This window comes from Hyperolius riggenbachi, chromosome 10 (genome assembly GCF_040937935.1).
Source record: "Hyperolius riggenbachi isolate aHypRig1 chromosome 10, aHypRig1.pri, whole genome shotgun sequence".
Lineage (NCBI taxonomy): Eukaryota > Metazoa > Chordata > Amphibia > Anura > Hyperoliidae > Hyperolius > Hyperolius riggenbachi.
In genome coordinates this window covers 36,653,895-36,670,630 of record NC_090655.1, presented here as the reverse complement: position 1 = coordinate 36,670,630, position 16,736 = coordinate 36,653,895, and the positions used below count along the sequence as shown (strand labels likewise).

Genomic DNA, 16,736 nt, shown 5'->3' with positions numbered 1-16,736 from the left:
GGCATAGTGTTTAGCACCCAGCCAGGGCACTAACTGCATGGAGTTTGTATGTTCTACCTGTGTCTGTGTGGGTTTCCTCCGGGCACACCAGTTTCCTCCCAACTCCAAAAAACATACAGATAAGTTAATTGGCTTCCCCGTAAATTGGCCCTAGACTATGATACATGCACTACACGATACATACATAGACATATGACTATGGTAGGGATTAGATTGTGAGCTCCTCTGAGGGACAGTTACAGTGCTGCCCATAATTATTCATACCCCTGGCAAATTTTGACTTAAAGTCACTTTTATCCAATCAGCAAGTCATTTTTTGACGGGAAATGACAAAGAAGTCTCCCAAAAGATAATAAAACAATGTACAAGAGGCATTATTCCGGGGGGGGGGGGGGGGGGGGGGAATTCTCAGCTTTTATTTACATCTGAGCAAAAAGTGTGTAGTCCAAAATTATTCATATCCTTCTCAATAATTAATAGAAAAGCCTTTATTGGCTATTACAGCAATCAAACGCTTCCTATAATTGCAGACCAGCTTTTTGCATGTCTCCACAGGTATTTTTGGCCACTCATCTTTAGCAATGAGCTTCAAATCTGTTAAGTTGAGGGGTCTTCTTGCCATCACCCTGATCTTTAGCTCCCTCCACAGATTATCAATTGGATTCAAGTCAGGACTCTGGCTGGGCCACTCCAAAGCGTTGATGTTGTTGTCTGCTAACCACTTTCTTCACCACTTTTGCTGTGTGTTTTGGGTTCTGCTGAAATGTCCACTGGTGCCCAAGGCCAAGTTTCTCTGCGGACTGCCTGATGTTGTCATTGAGAATCCTCGTGTATTACTCTTTTTTTCATGGTGCCATTTACTGTGATTAGGTTCCCTGGTCCATTGGCTGAATAAACAACCCCAAAGCATTAGGTTCCTATCACCATTTTTGACAGTGGGGATGGTGCTCTTTGGGTTGAAGGCTTCTCCTTTATTACACTAAATGAAGAAAACCAAACAATTAATTTTTTTTTCATCTGATCATAATACAGAAGACCAGAAGTCTCCTTTGTCCAGATAAGCATTTGCAAGGGTCAAGCTATCTTTTGTGTGCCGTATCTGGAAAAGGAGTCCTCCTTGGTCTGCATCTGTGGAACCCAGCAGTGTGCAGTGTCTGTTGGATTGTCTGCCTTGAGACATTGCCACCAGCAGAGCCCAGATTCATCAGGATGGCCTTGGTGGTGGATCCTTGGATTCTTTTTCACCTCTCTCACTATCCTCCTGGCCATCACAGGTGTCACTTTTGGCTTCCGACCATGTCCTCTGAGATTTTCCACAGTGCAGAACATATTGTATTTTTTAATAATACTTTGCACTGTAGCCATTTAGAAATGGCCTTGTAGCCCTTCCCTGACTTGTGAGCAGCCACAATGCGCACTACAAGTCCTCACTGAGCTCCTTTGTCTTAGCCATGACTGTCCAAAAACCAACTGTAGAGAGCCGTTACCTGTTACCTGTTGAGTTGATTAAAACAGCTGTTCCCAATTAATAAGGGTAATTAGGATGCTTTAGAACAGCTTGGACTATTTGGAATGGTATAGAACTTTGGACTTTCCAACAAACTGTGACAGTTTGTGAGGGTATGAATCAGGGGCGTAACTAGGCCCCACCGGGCCCCCCCTGCAGATTTTCAGAGCGGGCCCCCTCCCCCCCTGGGGCCCGCTCGTGGCCGGTTTTTGGGTGCTGGAGGGGTGGCAGCATGAGGGGAAAGCCTTGCCCACAGTCGGCGGGGAGAGGGGAAGTTCCCCCCTCTCACTCACCTCGGGGCTCTCCCCTCTGCGCTCCCCTCCAGCTAGTTAGTGTGTGGGCAAAGGCCAGTGGGCAGCGAGCGGCGGGCAGATACATACCTTCTTCCTTGCGTTCCATCGCCGCCTTCTCGCTCTAGCGGCTGACGTCACTTCCGGAAGCGGAAGTGACGTCAGCCGCTAGAGCGAGAAGTCTCCGATGGAACGCAAGGAAGAAGGTATGTATCTGCCCGCCGCTCGCTGCCCACTGGCCTTTGCCCACACACTAACTAGCTGGAGGGGAGCGCAGAGGGGAGAGCCCCGAGGTGAGTGAGAGGGGGGAACTTCCCCTCTCCCCGCCGACTGTGGGCAAGGCTTTCCCCTCATGCTGCCACCCCTCCAGCCCCCAAAAAACGGCCCCGAGCGGGCGCAGGCGCTGCAGGGCCTATTGCTACGCCCCTGGTATGAATAATTTTGGACTGGACACTTTTTGCTCAAATTTCAATAAAAGCTGAGAAATGTTTTTTTTTCCCCACAATGCCTCTATCTTTTGGGAGACACCTATGTAATTTCCGGTCAAAAAAATTACTTGCTGGTTTAATAAAAGTAACTTTAAGTCAAAATTTGCCAGGGGTGTAAATAATTATGGGCAGCACTGTAGGTGACAACACAATATACAGTACTCTGTACAGGGCTGTGAATTATATTGGCGCTATATAAATACTAAATAATAATATCCAGTGGTGCCTGGATCCCATCCCTGCTGTGCATGCTTTTCTTGTGAGGCCACAGGACAAGTCTCAAGAGGTTGGGATAGATCTGACAGATAAACTGCTACAGAACACCCAAGCAGTACCGGAGGGGGACGGAGGAGAACGGGGGGAGCAGTGGGCATGAGGAGAGCCCACTAAACATGCCTGCTCCCCCCATTTTTAATTTCATTTTGCATAAAGGTATTCTTTAAGGGAGACAGGGAAACCACAACATGTTGCATTTTCAGGTCAGTAAACAAAACATGTGGCCAGTCTAGTAAGCATCCACCCCCCATCCAAACTCATCGGTGGAGCTACATTATTACAATGCATTTAGACAACAATGTTGTCATCTTCCATAGCACTGTACAGAGTCTGTAAAGTCACTAATTGTCCCTCAGGGGAGCTCACCAATGCATCCCGACCATAGTCATAGTCTCATGGCGTGGCTGGAAAGTGTACTGGTTAAGGGCTCTGCCTATGACTAGGAGACCAGGGTTTGAATTCTAGCTAGGGTCAGTACCTATTTAGTAAGAAGTCCTTGGGCAAGACTTCCTAACACTTCAGGGTGGCCCTTCCTAACACTTCAGCGCACCCTTACCTTAGTGGCTGCAGCTCTTACAAAGCGCTATACAAATGTTAGGATTGTTATTATAAGGATTACATGTCCAAATCATAGTCTAAGAAGAGGGAGACCAGTCAACTTAACCAAATGTTTTTGGATGTGGCAGGAAACCGCTGTGCCCATAACCATAAGAAACCTACACAAACATGGAGAGAACACAGAAACTACATGCAGATAGTGCCCGGGCTGAGATGTGACCTGGAACTCTGCAAGCCAAGTGCTATCTACTATGTCACCATGTCCCTGATGCCTCTGTGACCTCCAGGATCATTGCTGAAAGCTACAGAAAACAAGATTAAGAGAGTTTTTGCATGTATCTTTCAGAAATGAGTGTGCTTTATTTGGACTATAAGATATTTTCTGTTACTTTTACATGACACTTTTTAACTGTTTTTTTTGTCAGCACAATGGGTCAGCTGGTGACAAAATAAAGTTTGGTTGTGGGATTTTTTTGAGGGGGGGGGGGGGGGGGTTTGGGGGGAGGAGGAATACGCGTATTGGGCTGTTATAAATTTTTTTTGGGGGGGGAGTGGGATGCGAGAGTTTGGGCAACCTTGTTAATTTTCATGATTTTCTTTTATAAACCGTTGGTTGTTACAATAAAAAATGTCAGTTAAATATATCATATAGGAAACACACACAGTGATATTTAAGAAGTGAAATGAAAATGAAGTTTATTGGATTTACAGAAAGCGTGCAATAATTGTTTAAACAAAATTAGGCAGGTGCATAAATTTGGGCACTACAAAAAAAAGAAATCAATATTTAGTACATCCTCCTTTTGTAGAAATTACAGCTTCTTAACGCTTCCTGTAGGTTCCAATGAGAGTCTGTATTATGGGTGAAGGTATTTTGAACCATTCCTCTTTAGAAAACATCTCTAGTTCATTCAGGTTTGATGGTTACCGAGCATGGACAGCTCTCTTTAGCTCACACCACAGATTTTAAATTATATTCAGGTCTGGGGACTGAAATGGCCATTCCAGAACATTGTACTTCTTCCTCTCCATGAATGCCTTAGTGGATTTTGAGCAGTGTTTAGGGTCATTGTCTTGTTGAAAGATCCAGGCCTGGCGCAGCTTCAGCTTTGTCACGGATTCCTGGACATTGGTCTCCAGAATCTGCTGATACTATGTGTAATCTATGCGTCCCTCAACGTTGACAAGATTCCCCGTCCCTGCACTGGCCACACAGCCCCACAGCAAGATGGAACCACCACATTTTACTGTAGGTGTTTTTCTTGGAATGCTGTGTTGTTTTTCCTCCATGCATAAAGCCCCTTTTTATGCCCAAATAACTCAATTTTAGATTCATCAGTGCACAGCACCTTATTCCAAAATTAAGCTGGCTTGTCCAAATGTACTTTAGCATACCTCAAGTGGCTCTGTTTGTGCTGTGGGCGGAGAAAAGGCTTCCTCTACATACATCATCTCCTTGTGTAAAGTGCACTGAATGGTTGAACGATGCACAGTGACTCCATCTGCAGCAAGATGATGTTGTAGGTCTTTGGTGCTAATCTGTGGGTTGACTCTGACTGCTCTCACCATTTGTCGCTTCTGTTTATCCGAAATTTTACTTGGTTTGCTACTTCGAGCTTTAACTTGACCTGAGCCTTTGGTCTTCCATTTCCTCAATATGTTCCTAACTGTGGAAACAGACGGCTGAAATCTCTGAGACAGCTTTCTGTATCCTTCCCCTAAACCTTGATGGTGAATAATCTTTGTCTTCAGGTAATTTGAGAGTTGTTTTGAGACCCCCGTGTTGCTACTCTTCAGAGAAAATTAAAAAAGAGGAGGGAAACGTACAATTGACCCCCTTAAATACTCTTTCTCATAATTGGATTCACCTGTGTATGTAGGTCAGGGGTCACTGAGCTTACCAAGCCTATTTGAGTTCCAATAATTTGTTCTAAAGGTTTTGGAATTAATAAAATGACAACAGTGCCCACATTTTTGCACCTGCCTAATTTTCTTTAAACAATTATTGCACCCTTTCTGTAAATCCAATAAACTTCATTTCACTTCTCAAATATCACTGTGTGTCTCTCCTATATGATATATTTAACTGGCATTTTTTATCGTGACAACCAACGATTTTTACAGGAAAATCATGACGATTAACAAGGTTGCCCAAACTTTCTCATCCCATGGACACGTTTGCTAGGTTTATACATTGTTCTTTTTGCTCCATAGTAATGGATAGCTACAGTGGTAAAAACCCAGCCACCAATCAGCTCCACTAGAAAATGCCCCTGCACTATGACACTAGCGAAGCCCGAGAAAGAAAAAAACGTCGGAATGTAGTTGTCACTAAACTTGACACTGATGTTAAATCTGCGTTATGGCTCTGATTCAATAAACTTTTCATCTGAGTTTTCTATTGAATTATTTCTGTTTATCTCTTTATTTTCGTCCTGAATAACTACTTAAAGAGGAACTTTAGCAAAGAAAGGGAAAAAATAAATCAATACATTGCACAGGAAGACGTTAAAAAATAGACGAGAGATCAACAAGTGATGGATATTCGCCATGTAATTTGCTCATATTGTTTGATCCACAATCAGCCTGCATGTAGTCATTTTTACTACTGGCAGACAAGAAGAAAAAAAACAGACAGCACCAACTGCTATTATAAATAATCACAAACCCTAACAATGCCATAGGCTTTGTTTTGATACACATATGCACTGAGAGAAAAACTGGTTGCTTGGCAGTTGCATTTTCCACAATGCAACAAGGCTCGCAGAAAGGAAACTGTCAGGGGTTTCACCACAATGTCAGCCATACAGACCCCCCTGATAATCTTTTTGAAAAAAGGTAAAGATTTCTCATGGGAATGGGGGTATCCTTAGTTATAGTTCCTCTTAACTTTAGTATTACTTTTCTCACTTTGTTTTTAGTACTTTTTGCTTGTTAGGTGCGCACATCACTCAGGTTTTATATACAGTAGGTAAACTGAGCACAGAAGCTGCAAACTCAAATGGAATTTTGCTAAGATGCAAAAACATTGTGTCATGATCTTACCTGCCGCTTGCGCCCGCAATGTTTCTGGTACTTGCGGTTATCAAGGGGAGCAGCCCAATCCATCCATTAGCGTCCCAGACGGTCAGATGAATGTGAGTGCACGCATTCCATTACTGGGCCATATCACAACGTTGCTGACTTGCTGTCAGAATGATTAAAGTGTAACTGTCGGGCATAAAATAAAAAATCAATTCTTTATTTTTATCTGTTAAACAAGTAATAAGGATGATAACCAGGCAATCCAAAAGTTAAAATCTATTACTTTTCTTGTTGATAAATGATCATTCCCCAGTTCACCTAACTCTTATTTGGTACACAGAAAATTTGGTACACAAAAAGGAAGTTGCAGGGCATGCTGGGTTGTCCTTTTTTGCTTCTCTACTTCCCCTCAGACCTAACTAATGCAGCCTGATTGGCTGAAGCCTCTTTCCCTCCTGTTTTCCCCTCCCACACCTCTGTTCCTCTCTGATTGGCCAATATTTCTCATGCTGAGACAATGCACTTTCTATGGTGGACTGGGAGCAGTGCATACACAATCAAGCAGAGGAGAGTAAGGGAAGAAATGACATCAGGATTGGCTTCAACATAGCCACAGTTAAAATGGGAAATGCTGAGAAGGATTTTAGCTTTTTTAACTGTAGAGAAATAACTAAAATCAAATTATGTATTCACTTATATATGTTATATATTATGTATATATACATATATAAAATTTATATATGTGTTTTTTTTCTGAGATATTATGGCTGGCAGCTCCTCTTTAAAGGAAACCTGAGACGGGATTAAAGAGTGTATTCATACTTACCTGGGGCTTCCTCCTTCCTGCCCATGGGCTTCCTCCAGCCCTATGAGGTGTCGTCCTCTCCAGCCGTTCTTCCCTTGATGTGCCCCCGTAATCTGGCTGGCCACTCTCTTCTGCGCATGTGTGGCTTGGCCACGAGCACGCCCATCGGGAGTGTCCTGCGCATTAGTTCTCCTTAGGCGCCGAACCCTCCAGGGCATGGGAGCGCGGTGGGGGTGTTGCACATGGCCAGGGATGCACAGAAGCCCACAACTGGCCAGATTACCAGGGGTGATATCAAGTGAAAGGAATAGACGGGGAGGCAGCCCCTGCACCTCATGGAGCTGGAGGAAGCTCCGGGTAAGTATAAATACATCCTTTAATACCGTCCCAGGTACACTTTAATAACATTTGGTCCAATCGCAGGGATTGATTCGCATGAACAGCAAAACCTCCTAAGAAGTACTGTGCACTCTCTCAGCTCTTGCTGTGTGAGTGTTCCAGTCACTGCAATACAAGAAAGTGACATTGATCATCTTGACAGCTATGTTGTGATATTGGCCAGTACAGGGATGTAAGGTTTTGTTCTCACAGTAGATAGTTTATTACAAAAGCAATTTTCTTTGGCGCTTTCTGCTGTGTCATTAATTTCTAATAACCTTCTCATTCACAATACATACACAGTTCTGATAGCTTCCATTGATTTGCCCACTCCCTCTTTACCTTAAAGCGGTATAAAACTCCGACATAATATTCAATAAAAACATGTTTTCCTACTTTTTATATGCCATATGGTTATCATATTTGCTTTAGTGCATAAGTATTATTATTATTTATTTAGAAATTACAAATTACCAAAGTACAATTTATTAATCTTGTAATGTCCCCAGAAATGCTTTCTGGGTGTATGTCTGTGTGAGTGTCTGCACAGTCCGAGAAGTGTTTACATTCCTCACTTGATATAATTAAGTAAACACAAGATAATGTTATCTCCAGTTCGGATGCGTCCATCTTTCCCTGCACGGAGCCTGTGTTTAACTAGTTGAATGCTGTTCTAGTAAGAAAAAAAATGGTGGTAGTATATAATATGCTGTAAATAATCTTTTAGAGCAAAGAAGGAATGCTGGGTTTCATTCCGCGTTAAAGGATGCATCAGGCAATTTAAAAAAACATAAGATCTACCTACCTGGGGCTTCCTCCAGCCCCTGGAAGGCTATGTGTCTCTCGCTGAAGCTCCGCTCCAAGCCGGTCTTCAGGGCTCCCCTCCGTAGCAGCCGGCGACCTGGCGAGGTCGGCAGCTACTGCGCATGTGCAAACGCATGGCTGCACCACTCATACGTCCATTGACGGGAGCATATAGAAGTACTGTGCTTGCGGAGAATGCTCTCGGCGACGGAAGAGCAGCTACGCGCTCACACATGCGAAGTAGACACAGGTTCCACCAGGTCGCCGGCTGCTACAGACTGGACCCCAGTAGACTGGCTTGGAGCAGAGCTTTGGCGAGGGACACGTAGTCTTCCAGGGGCTGGAGGAAGCCCGAGGTAAGTAGTCCTCATGTTCTTTAAATTCCCTGATGCTTCCTTTAAAAGGAATCTGAAGTCAGAGGGATATTGATGTAATCCTCTGCTTTAATCCCCTCCCTACCGCCTAACGCCAATCGGCGTCGGGAGGGTGGCAGCCCCAGGACCGCCTAGCTGGAGCTCTTTTGGCTTTATCCAATGTACTTTTAATATGTTTTGCGAACAAATACAGGGGTCAGTCTTTGAAACACTGTTTTGTGGATGTTTACACTTTTCAAGGGTTTTCATTGTTACCGATATTAACACAATGTTCTTGTTCTGGTTTGTGTTGGCTGTTGTTGGTACAATACAATGTGGGAAAAGCCATGTGCCTGTATGCATTTCATAAAGCATGTTGTGATCTGATCAAAGCTAGGAGTCTAAGCTTGAGACAGCTCCGGGCCTGGGGCCCACTGGAGTGATTTCAGCTATGCGTTGGGATCGCCAGTGATCCCGAAAAGCATTTGCCTCCTCCTCCTCATTCGTTTAGCTGACTCTTGGTAACCAAATGTACGTCTGCATCCCAGATCTGCCAGTCACGGCTTCTTTCAGCTGTTGCACAGGAATGTTCATAGCTTCCCCATATGCAGTCTATCCATCTTAGACTCTGCCATCCTCTTCATTTTTGCCCTCAATGTTTCATCAATGATTTCTCCAAAGAATCTGGCCTTCTCATTATGGGCCTAATCCAATTTTCATTTTCTCTTAAGTTTTCTCCTAGTAGATAATTTTTCATCTTTTGTTTAAAAAAACTTTTTAGCACTGTAATTGAAAACGTACCAAAATGTAAGTAAAAAGAGCTGTCAACATTATTCTGAGTGTTTCAGGGGCGTATCTGGGTAATATAGAGCCTATGGCAAACACTGAAATTGCGCCCCTTCCTTCCCTGGTCAGAGCCTCCTTCCCCTCTAAAAACAGCATCCTTTCTTGTGTACATGTGTTATGGCTGCCTGTGTTCTATGCTTTGGGATATTGCTAAAGTTACTTTTTTGGGAAATGTCTCTTCTCACTTCCTCTCTATCCTCTTCTAACACTAAGCCAAGTGCACCCGTCATACATAAATTAAGTAGCCATGTTTCCCATCTTTAATCTAATCTTAGGTCTAAATGATGGGAAGGAATGGGGGAAGGCATGGGGTGTGCCCAGGGGCAGGCATAGGGTGTGCCCAGGGGCAGGCATGGGGTGTGGACAGGGGCAGGCATGCGGCGCAGCATAGGGGCAGGCATGGTGGCACAGTACAGGAGCAGACATGGCGCCCATGGTGCTGTGGCGCCCATGGCAAGAGCTATGCCTGCACCCCTCTAGATACGCCTCTGGAGTGATTCCTTGCTTGCTGCTGGCTTCAAAGGCATTTTATTTGATGTAAAAGTATCACTTAAGAGAAAAAGTGAATGGGATTGGGCCCTAGGTGTCCTAAGTGTATACCTTTTAATAGTAGAATCAACCCTTATTTCTTTAAATATTGTCTGGTTAGATCTTCTGGCAGTCCAGGGAAGTCCCTGCAGCTTTCTCCGCACCCACAGTTGAAAAGCATCTATTTTTCTATGCATGGCCTTATGTATAATCCAACTTTCAGCCATGTTACTACTGGGAAGACCATGGCTCTATCCTGATCTAATGCCCCATACACACCCTCAACCAAACTCGCTCAGTAAAAACAACAAGACTAATTTAAACGACTTTAAATGGCGGCAAGATACGTCTTAACGTGCACACGACAGACATACACACTGCATGATAAAACGAGCGACTGTTGGTTGAGTTCGCTTAATGTGAAGGAGAGGTCTTTTTTGAGATAGTTAAAAGTAAAATCGTACTGGATTTCTGTACACATTGCATTTTTCAAATGACTTTTCCCCATTGTTTCGAAAATCAATCCGACAACCAGAACGATTCAACTTCTTGTTATCTGTCGTTTGCCATTTCTTATATTTTTTCTCGCTCAGACGTCCGCACGTCTAACGTGAAGACTGTTGTTCAATTTTCCCAAAACGTTTAATTTTCGCTCACTTTAAAAGACGTCCTTGGGGCGTGTTCATGGGGCTTAAAGAGGAACTACAGCCTAAACAAACATACTGTCATTAAGTTACATTAGTTATGTTAATTAAAATAGATAGGTAATATAATCTCTTACCCACCCCGTATTAAAAGAACAGGCAAATGTTTGATTTGATGATGGCAGCCATCTTTTTGGTTGAAAGGAGGTGACAGGGAGCATGAGACACAGTTCCAACTGTCCTGTGTCCTGAGCAACTCTCCCAATTGCTAGGCAACGTGAATAACAACATAGGAAATCCCATCATGCTCTGCACAGCATCAGGGAAAAAAAGCCCGGGCTTTTTTTCTTTGATGGGTGGAGCTTAGATAAAAATGCAACTAAAAATTATGCTTTGGTAAGAAAAACAAAGTTCTGATGCTGTGAAACTGTTAAAGAAACACCAAGCCTTTTCAGTGCTGCTGAGTATATTTTTAGTCCAGAGGTTCACTTTAAGGTGACATCTCTATCTTTTAGTATCTTGTCCAAATTTGCCATAGCTTTCCTCCCAAGTAACAAACTAAGGATTGACCTTCATTCTAATCAGTAGCTGATACGTTCTTTCCCACAATAAATCTTCACCTTTTCTTGAATATGATCATCAGGGGGACATCTGTATGGCTGATACTGTGGAGAAACCCCTCCCACAGTGTGATGTCATGACCATGGTCCTGATAGTTTGCTGTCTGTGAACCTTGTCGCATTGTGGGTAACAATGGCTTTTTCCAACTGCCAAGCAAGCCATATCTCCCTCTGTAACAATGGACACATGCTAATAATCCATAAATGAATATTGTAAACAATAAGCAATTTTATTCATTATGTTATTATCACTGCAGTTCCTCTTTAATCTCACGGCTGCAGTCACAAAAAAGCGTTACCCTGATAAAAGTGTATTCAGGTGAACTCACACCCGCGATTGTGTTTTGGCCATGTCGCAATCACAGGTCCTGCAGCATTTCTGTAGCAATAGCGTTCAAATGCGAGAGATAGGAGTGATGTCAATCACATTTGAATCGCTTTTCACAAGTGATTTTGCAGTGACTTTGACATGGAGGTTAGAGGGGAAAACCTTTGACCTGTGCAAACACACCTATGCAACAAAATCTATTACTTCAGTATCTCTTTAAATAAAAGGCAGTGCAGGTTTCTATTTAAACTGTAGTTACCTGCACTGCGGCAAGTCACTTGAAAAGAGGCTTAGCTATGATGTCACTGCGAATGCATACCAGTGTTTGGCTGAAGTCCACAGCAGCCACGTGGCAGACTGCTTACAGCACGAAACAGATAAGATCTTTCAGTTCAGTGTTCTGCCTTACATCAAATGTTTGCTTAACAAGTCTTCCACCTTGGTTCACTTGACTCTGTGACGTTAGCGGTGTTCAACTACTAAGCTCTAGACTAAGAACGCCTTTTAACCCGTGCGGTAACTACAAAAGAACCAAACTGACACGCACAAAAGCAAAGCTGAGACTCAAAAATGAAATCAAAACATTAAATGAATATCATAAATAACCTACCAGGAGGCTGATCAAAAACAAGCACTGCAAAGTGAATGATGGAAGTTGCCATATGGTACTTTATTTCTTTTATGTTTTCATTTCTAGTACACTGAGATATTAACTACTCTAAGACCGCTCCACGGCAATGGGCGTGGCCGCGGCGGCAGCCCCAGGACCGCCTAATGCCAATTGGCGTCAGGTCCTGGAGCCGGCTACTGAAGGAGATAGTGCGCAGGGTGCATCTCCTTCTCGGGGGGCGGAGCTCCACCCCGCCTTTAGTCTCCGAGCGGGAGACTGTTAGACGGCGTGATCGCCTTCTATTTACATGTACAGCGCTGCGATCAGCAGCAGCGCTGTACTGGGGACAGCCATCTGATATGGCTGTCCCCATGGGGGACAAGAGACCGTTTGGCTCTCATAGGGTGAAGCCTATGAGAGCTGATCGCCAGGATTGGCCGGCTGGGGGAGGGAGGGTTTTAAATAAATAAAATAAAAAAATATTTAAAAAAATAAAAAACAACCACATGAATATTTATAAAAAAACAAACAAAAAACACTGGGAGGGCGATCAGACCCCACCAACAGAGAGCTCTGTTGGTGGGGAGAAAAGGGGGAGGGGGGGGGAAATCACTCGTGTGCTGTGTTGTGCGGCCCTGCAGCTTGCCCTTTTTTAAATGCTAGCATCTTAATTAGTATTGGTGTTTAAATCTGGGTTTACGTTTTCGGGAAACCTGGATTATGCCGTACACAGCAGTTCAGCACCATTGCAACATGGAAGAGGAGTTACAGCATATGGAAGAAGAGGCTGCAAATGGAATTGAGGAACTGCAAATGGGGAGCTACACATTGAAGAGGGGAGCTGTATATAAAAGAGAGGGTCTGCTGTACGTGGATGTTACATAGAGAAGCGGGGCTGCACATGCAATGGAGGAGGTGGACTGCTGCACATGGAAGGAGAGGCACAAGAAAGTTCACATAGGGCAGGCATGTCTAAAGTCCAGCCTGGGGGGCAAATGTGGCCCACCAAGCCTTGGCTGGTGGCCCCCAAAACTCTCTACAGTTGTTAATTCCATGCAGGGGCCACCTTATGTTGTCACTCTGCCTCTTCCTTTGCTTGCCTGTATCAACCACCACTGTAGAAGTAACAGCCACTGATTAGCAGCTGCCACTGGGCCAGCAGCAGTAACAGCCACTGATTAGCAGCTGCCACTGGGCCAGCAGCAGTAACAGCCACTGATTAGCAGCTGCCACTGTGCCAGAAGCAGTAACAGCCACTGATTAGCAGCTGCCACTGGGCCAGCAGCAGTAACAGCCACTGATTAGCAGCTGCCACTGGGCCAGCAGCAGTAACAGCCACTGATTAGCAGCTGCCACTGGGCCAGCAGCAGTAACAGCCACTGATTAGCAGCTGCCACTGGGCCAGCAGCAGTAACAGGCACTGATTAGCAGCTGACACTGGGCCAGCAGCAGTAACAGCCACTGATTAGCAGCAGCCACTATAAGGGCCGGATTTCTACTTTTTACCGTACAAGGCCACTGTCACCAGCCGCCCCCCTCCAGTATAGGTAATGAGATGACCCCTCCCCCTTCCCCCCAGTATAGGTAGCCAGGTGACCCCTCCCCCTTCCTCTAGTATAGACAGCCTGTTGACCCCCCTCCAAGTATAGGTAGCCAGATGACCCCCTCCCCCCGTTGCCTCTAATATAGGTAGCCAGATGACTCCCTTAACCCCTCCTTTTCCTTTTCCCACCCCCCTTTCAGTATAGGTAGCCAGCTCTTCATTTTCCGCTCATCTCCAGTGCAGAAGCTTCCTTTTCCTTTCCATCTTCAAAGCTGCCCAAGTCCATAGCCGCCAACCACAATGCAAACGTGCACAGAGGGCAAGGTGGCTGCTGCACAGGCGGCTAGCAGCAGAGTACCGCGGTCTGGCGCTTGCCTGATCTCCCTGCATTGCTGCATTTGCAAGCTTGCAAATGCTGCACCAGTTTAGCCTGCTGCTTTGGTGCCCTTGCTCCTGTGGTGCCCTAGGCCATGGCCTAGCCGGCCTTGGCCTAAATCCGGCCCTGGCCATTATGCCATCAGCAGTAACAGCCACTGATTAGCAGCTGCTACTTTGCTAACTGCACACGGTATATGGGTTATTTCCTGTGGAAATGTTTTATTTGACAAAAATGGCACAGGCATAGTGTAATGGAAACTAGCAAAAATTGTGTTTAACTTCGCTAGTTAGCCCCCTAGAACTCTCAAGAATGGCAATATGGCCCTCGGCCTAAAAAAGTTTGGACCCCTCATATTTTCCTTATCTGAATTATATCAAAATATATATAAGGTTTTACCCTCCCTGTCTATAAAAAGTATAATAACTATAGCTCACGCCTGCCTTCGCTGGAAGTCAGGCCTCAATCGCTTTGAAGGTTTCATTTGGAGGATATCCCAACCCGGCCATGATTGATTCATTAAACGGGTAGGAGATGCCTTCCTATGACACACTTCCATTAGCATTTTTTCCCATGTCACTCACATTTGTCCTAATGTCTATGTAAATGGCACTTCTTGTTTGGTTTAAATATGGAAAATACCTGTTTATTTTTTACAATTTACTGATTGTTAGTTTGAATTTGCATATTGTCTTTTTGCATCCTAAGACATGAATTGTTATAGACTGTCTCAATTGTCTGAATGCTCTGTTTTGTAACTTGTTTGAGATACTTTATGTCTGTTTATTGTCATTATAAAACCTAATAAAAATGATTGACAAAAAAAAAAAGTTTGGACCCCACTGACATCGGGGAACCAAAAGTATAAATCTGGCCTTGAGTGTGCCAACAAAGATACAATGTAAAGTAGCTACAATGTAAAGTAACAGAAGAATGAAAACAACTCTACCTGACCCTTAATGAAGGTAAAATAATAGCTACTAATGTATATGAAAGAAATAAAATAGAATCATGTACACAACGGAAACAAAAACTGCTTTATTAGCTCACTATATAATCATGGTTATGCCTGGTACACACCATGCAATTTGCAGTCAGATTGACGGGATCATTTCCAACAGGTCCAATCTGATTTCTGATCATTTTTCTGATCGAATTTGTATATACGGTAAGTGTTCGGAAAATCGATCAGAAAAATGATAGGAAATCAGACCAGACCTGTCAGAAATGATCGATTCGACCGGTCAATCTGACGGGAAATTGCATAGTGTGTACCAGGCAAAAAGGCTCAACCACACCTGCAAATATTCTGCCCAGGTATTAACCAAACTTGTCTGTTGGACGATAGTTGGGCGTGTGAACTTGTGAAAAACGACTAGACGAGCGACTGATAACAGGCGGTTTGCCCGATACAACAGGCGGATCAAATCACACAGCTGTTGGGCTGATATTGTGCAGTTGGCTGTGTGTATACAAGTCGTCTGAACGACTTGTACATGTTTTGAATGTGGCCATGTCGTGCAGTCCACCATTCCACTTGTGTGTACAGTATGCAAAGGAGTTTACCGTTCAGCTGATTGGTGCATGGAAAATACAAGTTGTGCAATCGCTTGGTCGTGCGGTCGGTCGTGTGGAAAAAAATGCATTCCCATAGCCATAATAATGCTTTCAGTAAATAAAAGCCTTTTGTCCTCTCTGCATTTCAGGAAGGGTTCATTTGAGAGGTTGATAATGTTACATGGGATGGTCAGCATGTTCCTAACTGTTTGCTTACAAGAGAAGATAACAAGTCCTCCTTGTCCCTTGTCCTAAGGTTTGTTCAACATCCAGGAACAATGCACAATGCTGGAGAAGTACAGAAACTAGGTCTGTGTCTTTGTTTGGCTTGCAAAGAAGGGAGTGGGAAGGATGTCAAACATGGCATTGCAGCAACTGCCTTAAAGTGGACCTGAACTCTCGCACAGGACAGAAGGAAAACAGAGAGAAATGCACCCTGTATGTATTTAGAGAGTAATGCCTGTCTAATTCTCCCTCATCTGTGACTAGTCACCAGTGTAATTAGCTGTGTCAGCTCAGGAATCTTGGCAGAGCAGCTAATTTGTAAACACAGGATGTCAGAATCAGAATCCATGAAAGCAGGAAGTAGACCCACTGCAGATGTATCTGTACAGAAGCATCGCAAGCCTCCACGTATCGCCACAGAGATGGATTAAGATGAGATGGGGCCCCGGTCAAGGTAGTTGCTTTGGCTCATCCTGTAGGTTCCTTTTGTTAATCTAAGATAAGATAGAGGTCAGAGCAAGTGGTAGTTGGGCCCCCTGACACCCACTGGGCCCCAGTCACTTGCCTAGGTTGCCTTGTGGATGATCCTGCTCTGTGTATCGGTAAAGATAATGACATAGATGGGCTACATCTCTTGGCATGCGCTCCTGTGGCCCGGGGCAGGCAACATCACTGCGAATACTTCAGCTTGCAGTTATGCAGCACAGGGACAGAGAGGATGGAGACGCCGTCTCTCATATAGCAGGGGGCCCACCACACGCTGCCCACCCCAAAACTCAGCAGCATTTATGAACCTTCTTTAGGGGGAGTTCATTATATATATTTATTCAACTTTGGAGCACCAAGGGGCTCAGATTCTTATAAGGCCCCTTTTACACCTGCCTTGTAAGTGTGCGTTGCATTACCCTGTTTTACTGCAAAGTAATGCAACAACAATGCAAGGCAATGGGGCCTAGCCCACGTAACCTATCACGCC

The 16,736-nt window shown here is 44.3% G+C and overlaps 1 protein-coding gene across 7 annotated transcripts in view; it reads right to left on the bottom strand.

Annotated features, from left to right (window-relative positions):
- Positions 1 to 16,736, bottom strand: part of CPEB3 (cytoplasmic polyadenylation element binding protein 3) — a 255,613-nt gene that overhangs the window by 214,480 nt on the left and 24,397 nt on the right. For 6 of the 7 annotated variants that reach the window (XM_068257805.1, XM_068257804.1, XM_068257811.1 and 3 more), the window contains one exon: positions 6,165 to 6,329. The exons of the other annotated variant lie outside the window; for it this stretch is intronic. Coding sequence is in view for 1 of the 6 variants with exons in the window: in XM_068257810.1 (XP_068113911.1) it covers positions 6,165 to 6,227 (63 nt within the window). In the remaining 5 variants the exon portion in view is untranslated. The remainder of the gene's footprint in view (positions 1 to 6,164; positions 6,330 to 16,736) is intronic. 7 annotated transcript variants of the gene reach the window in all.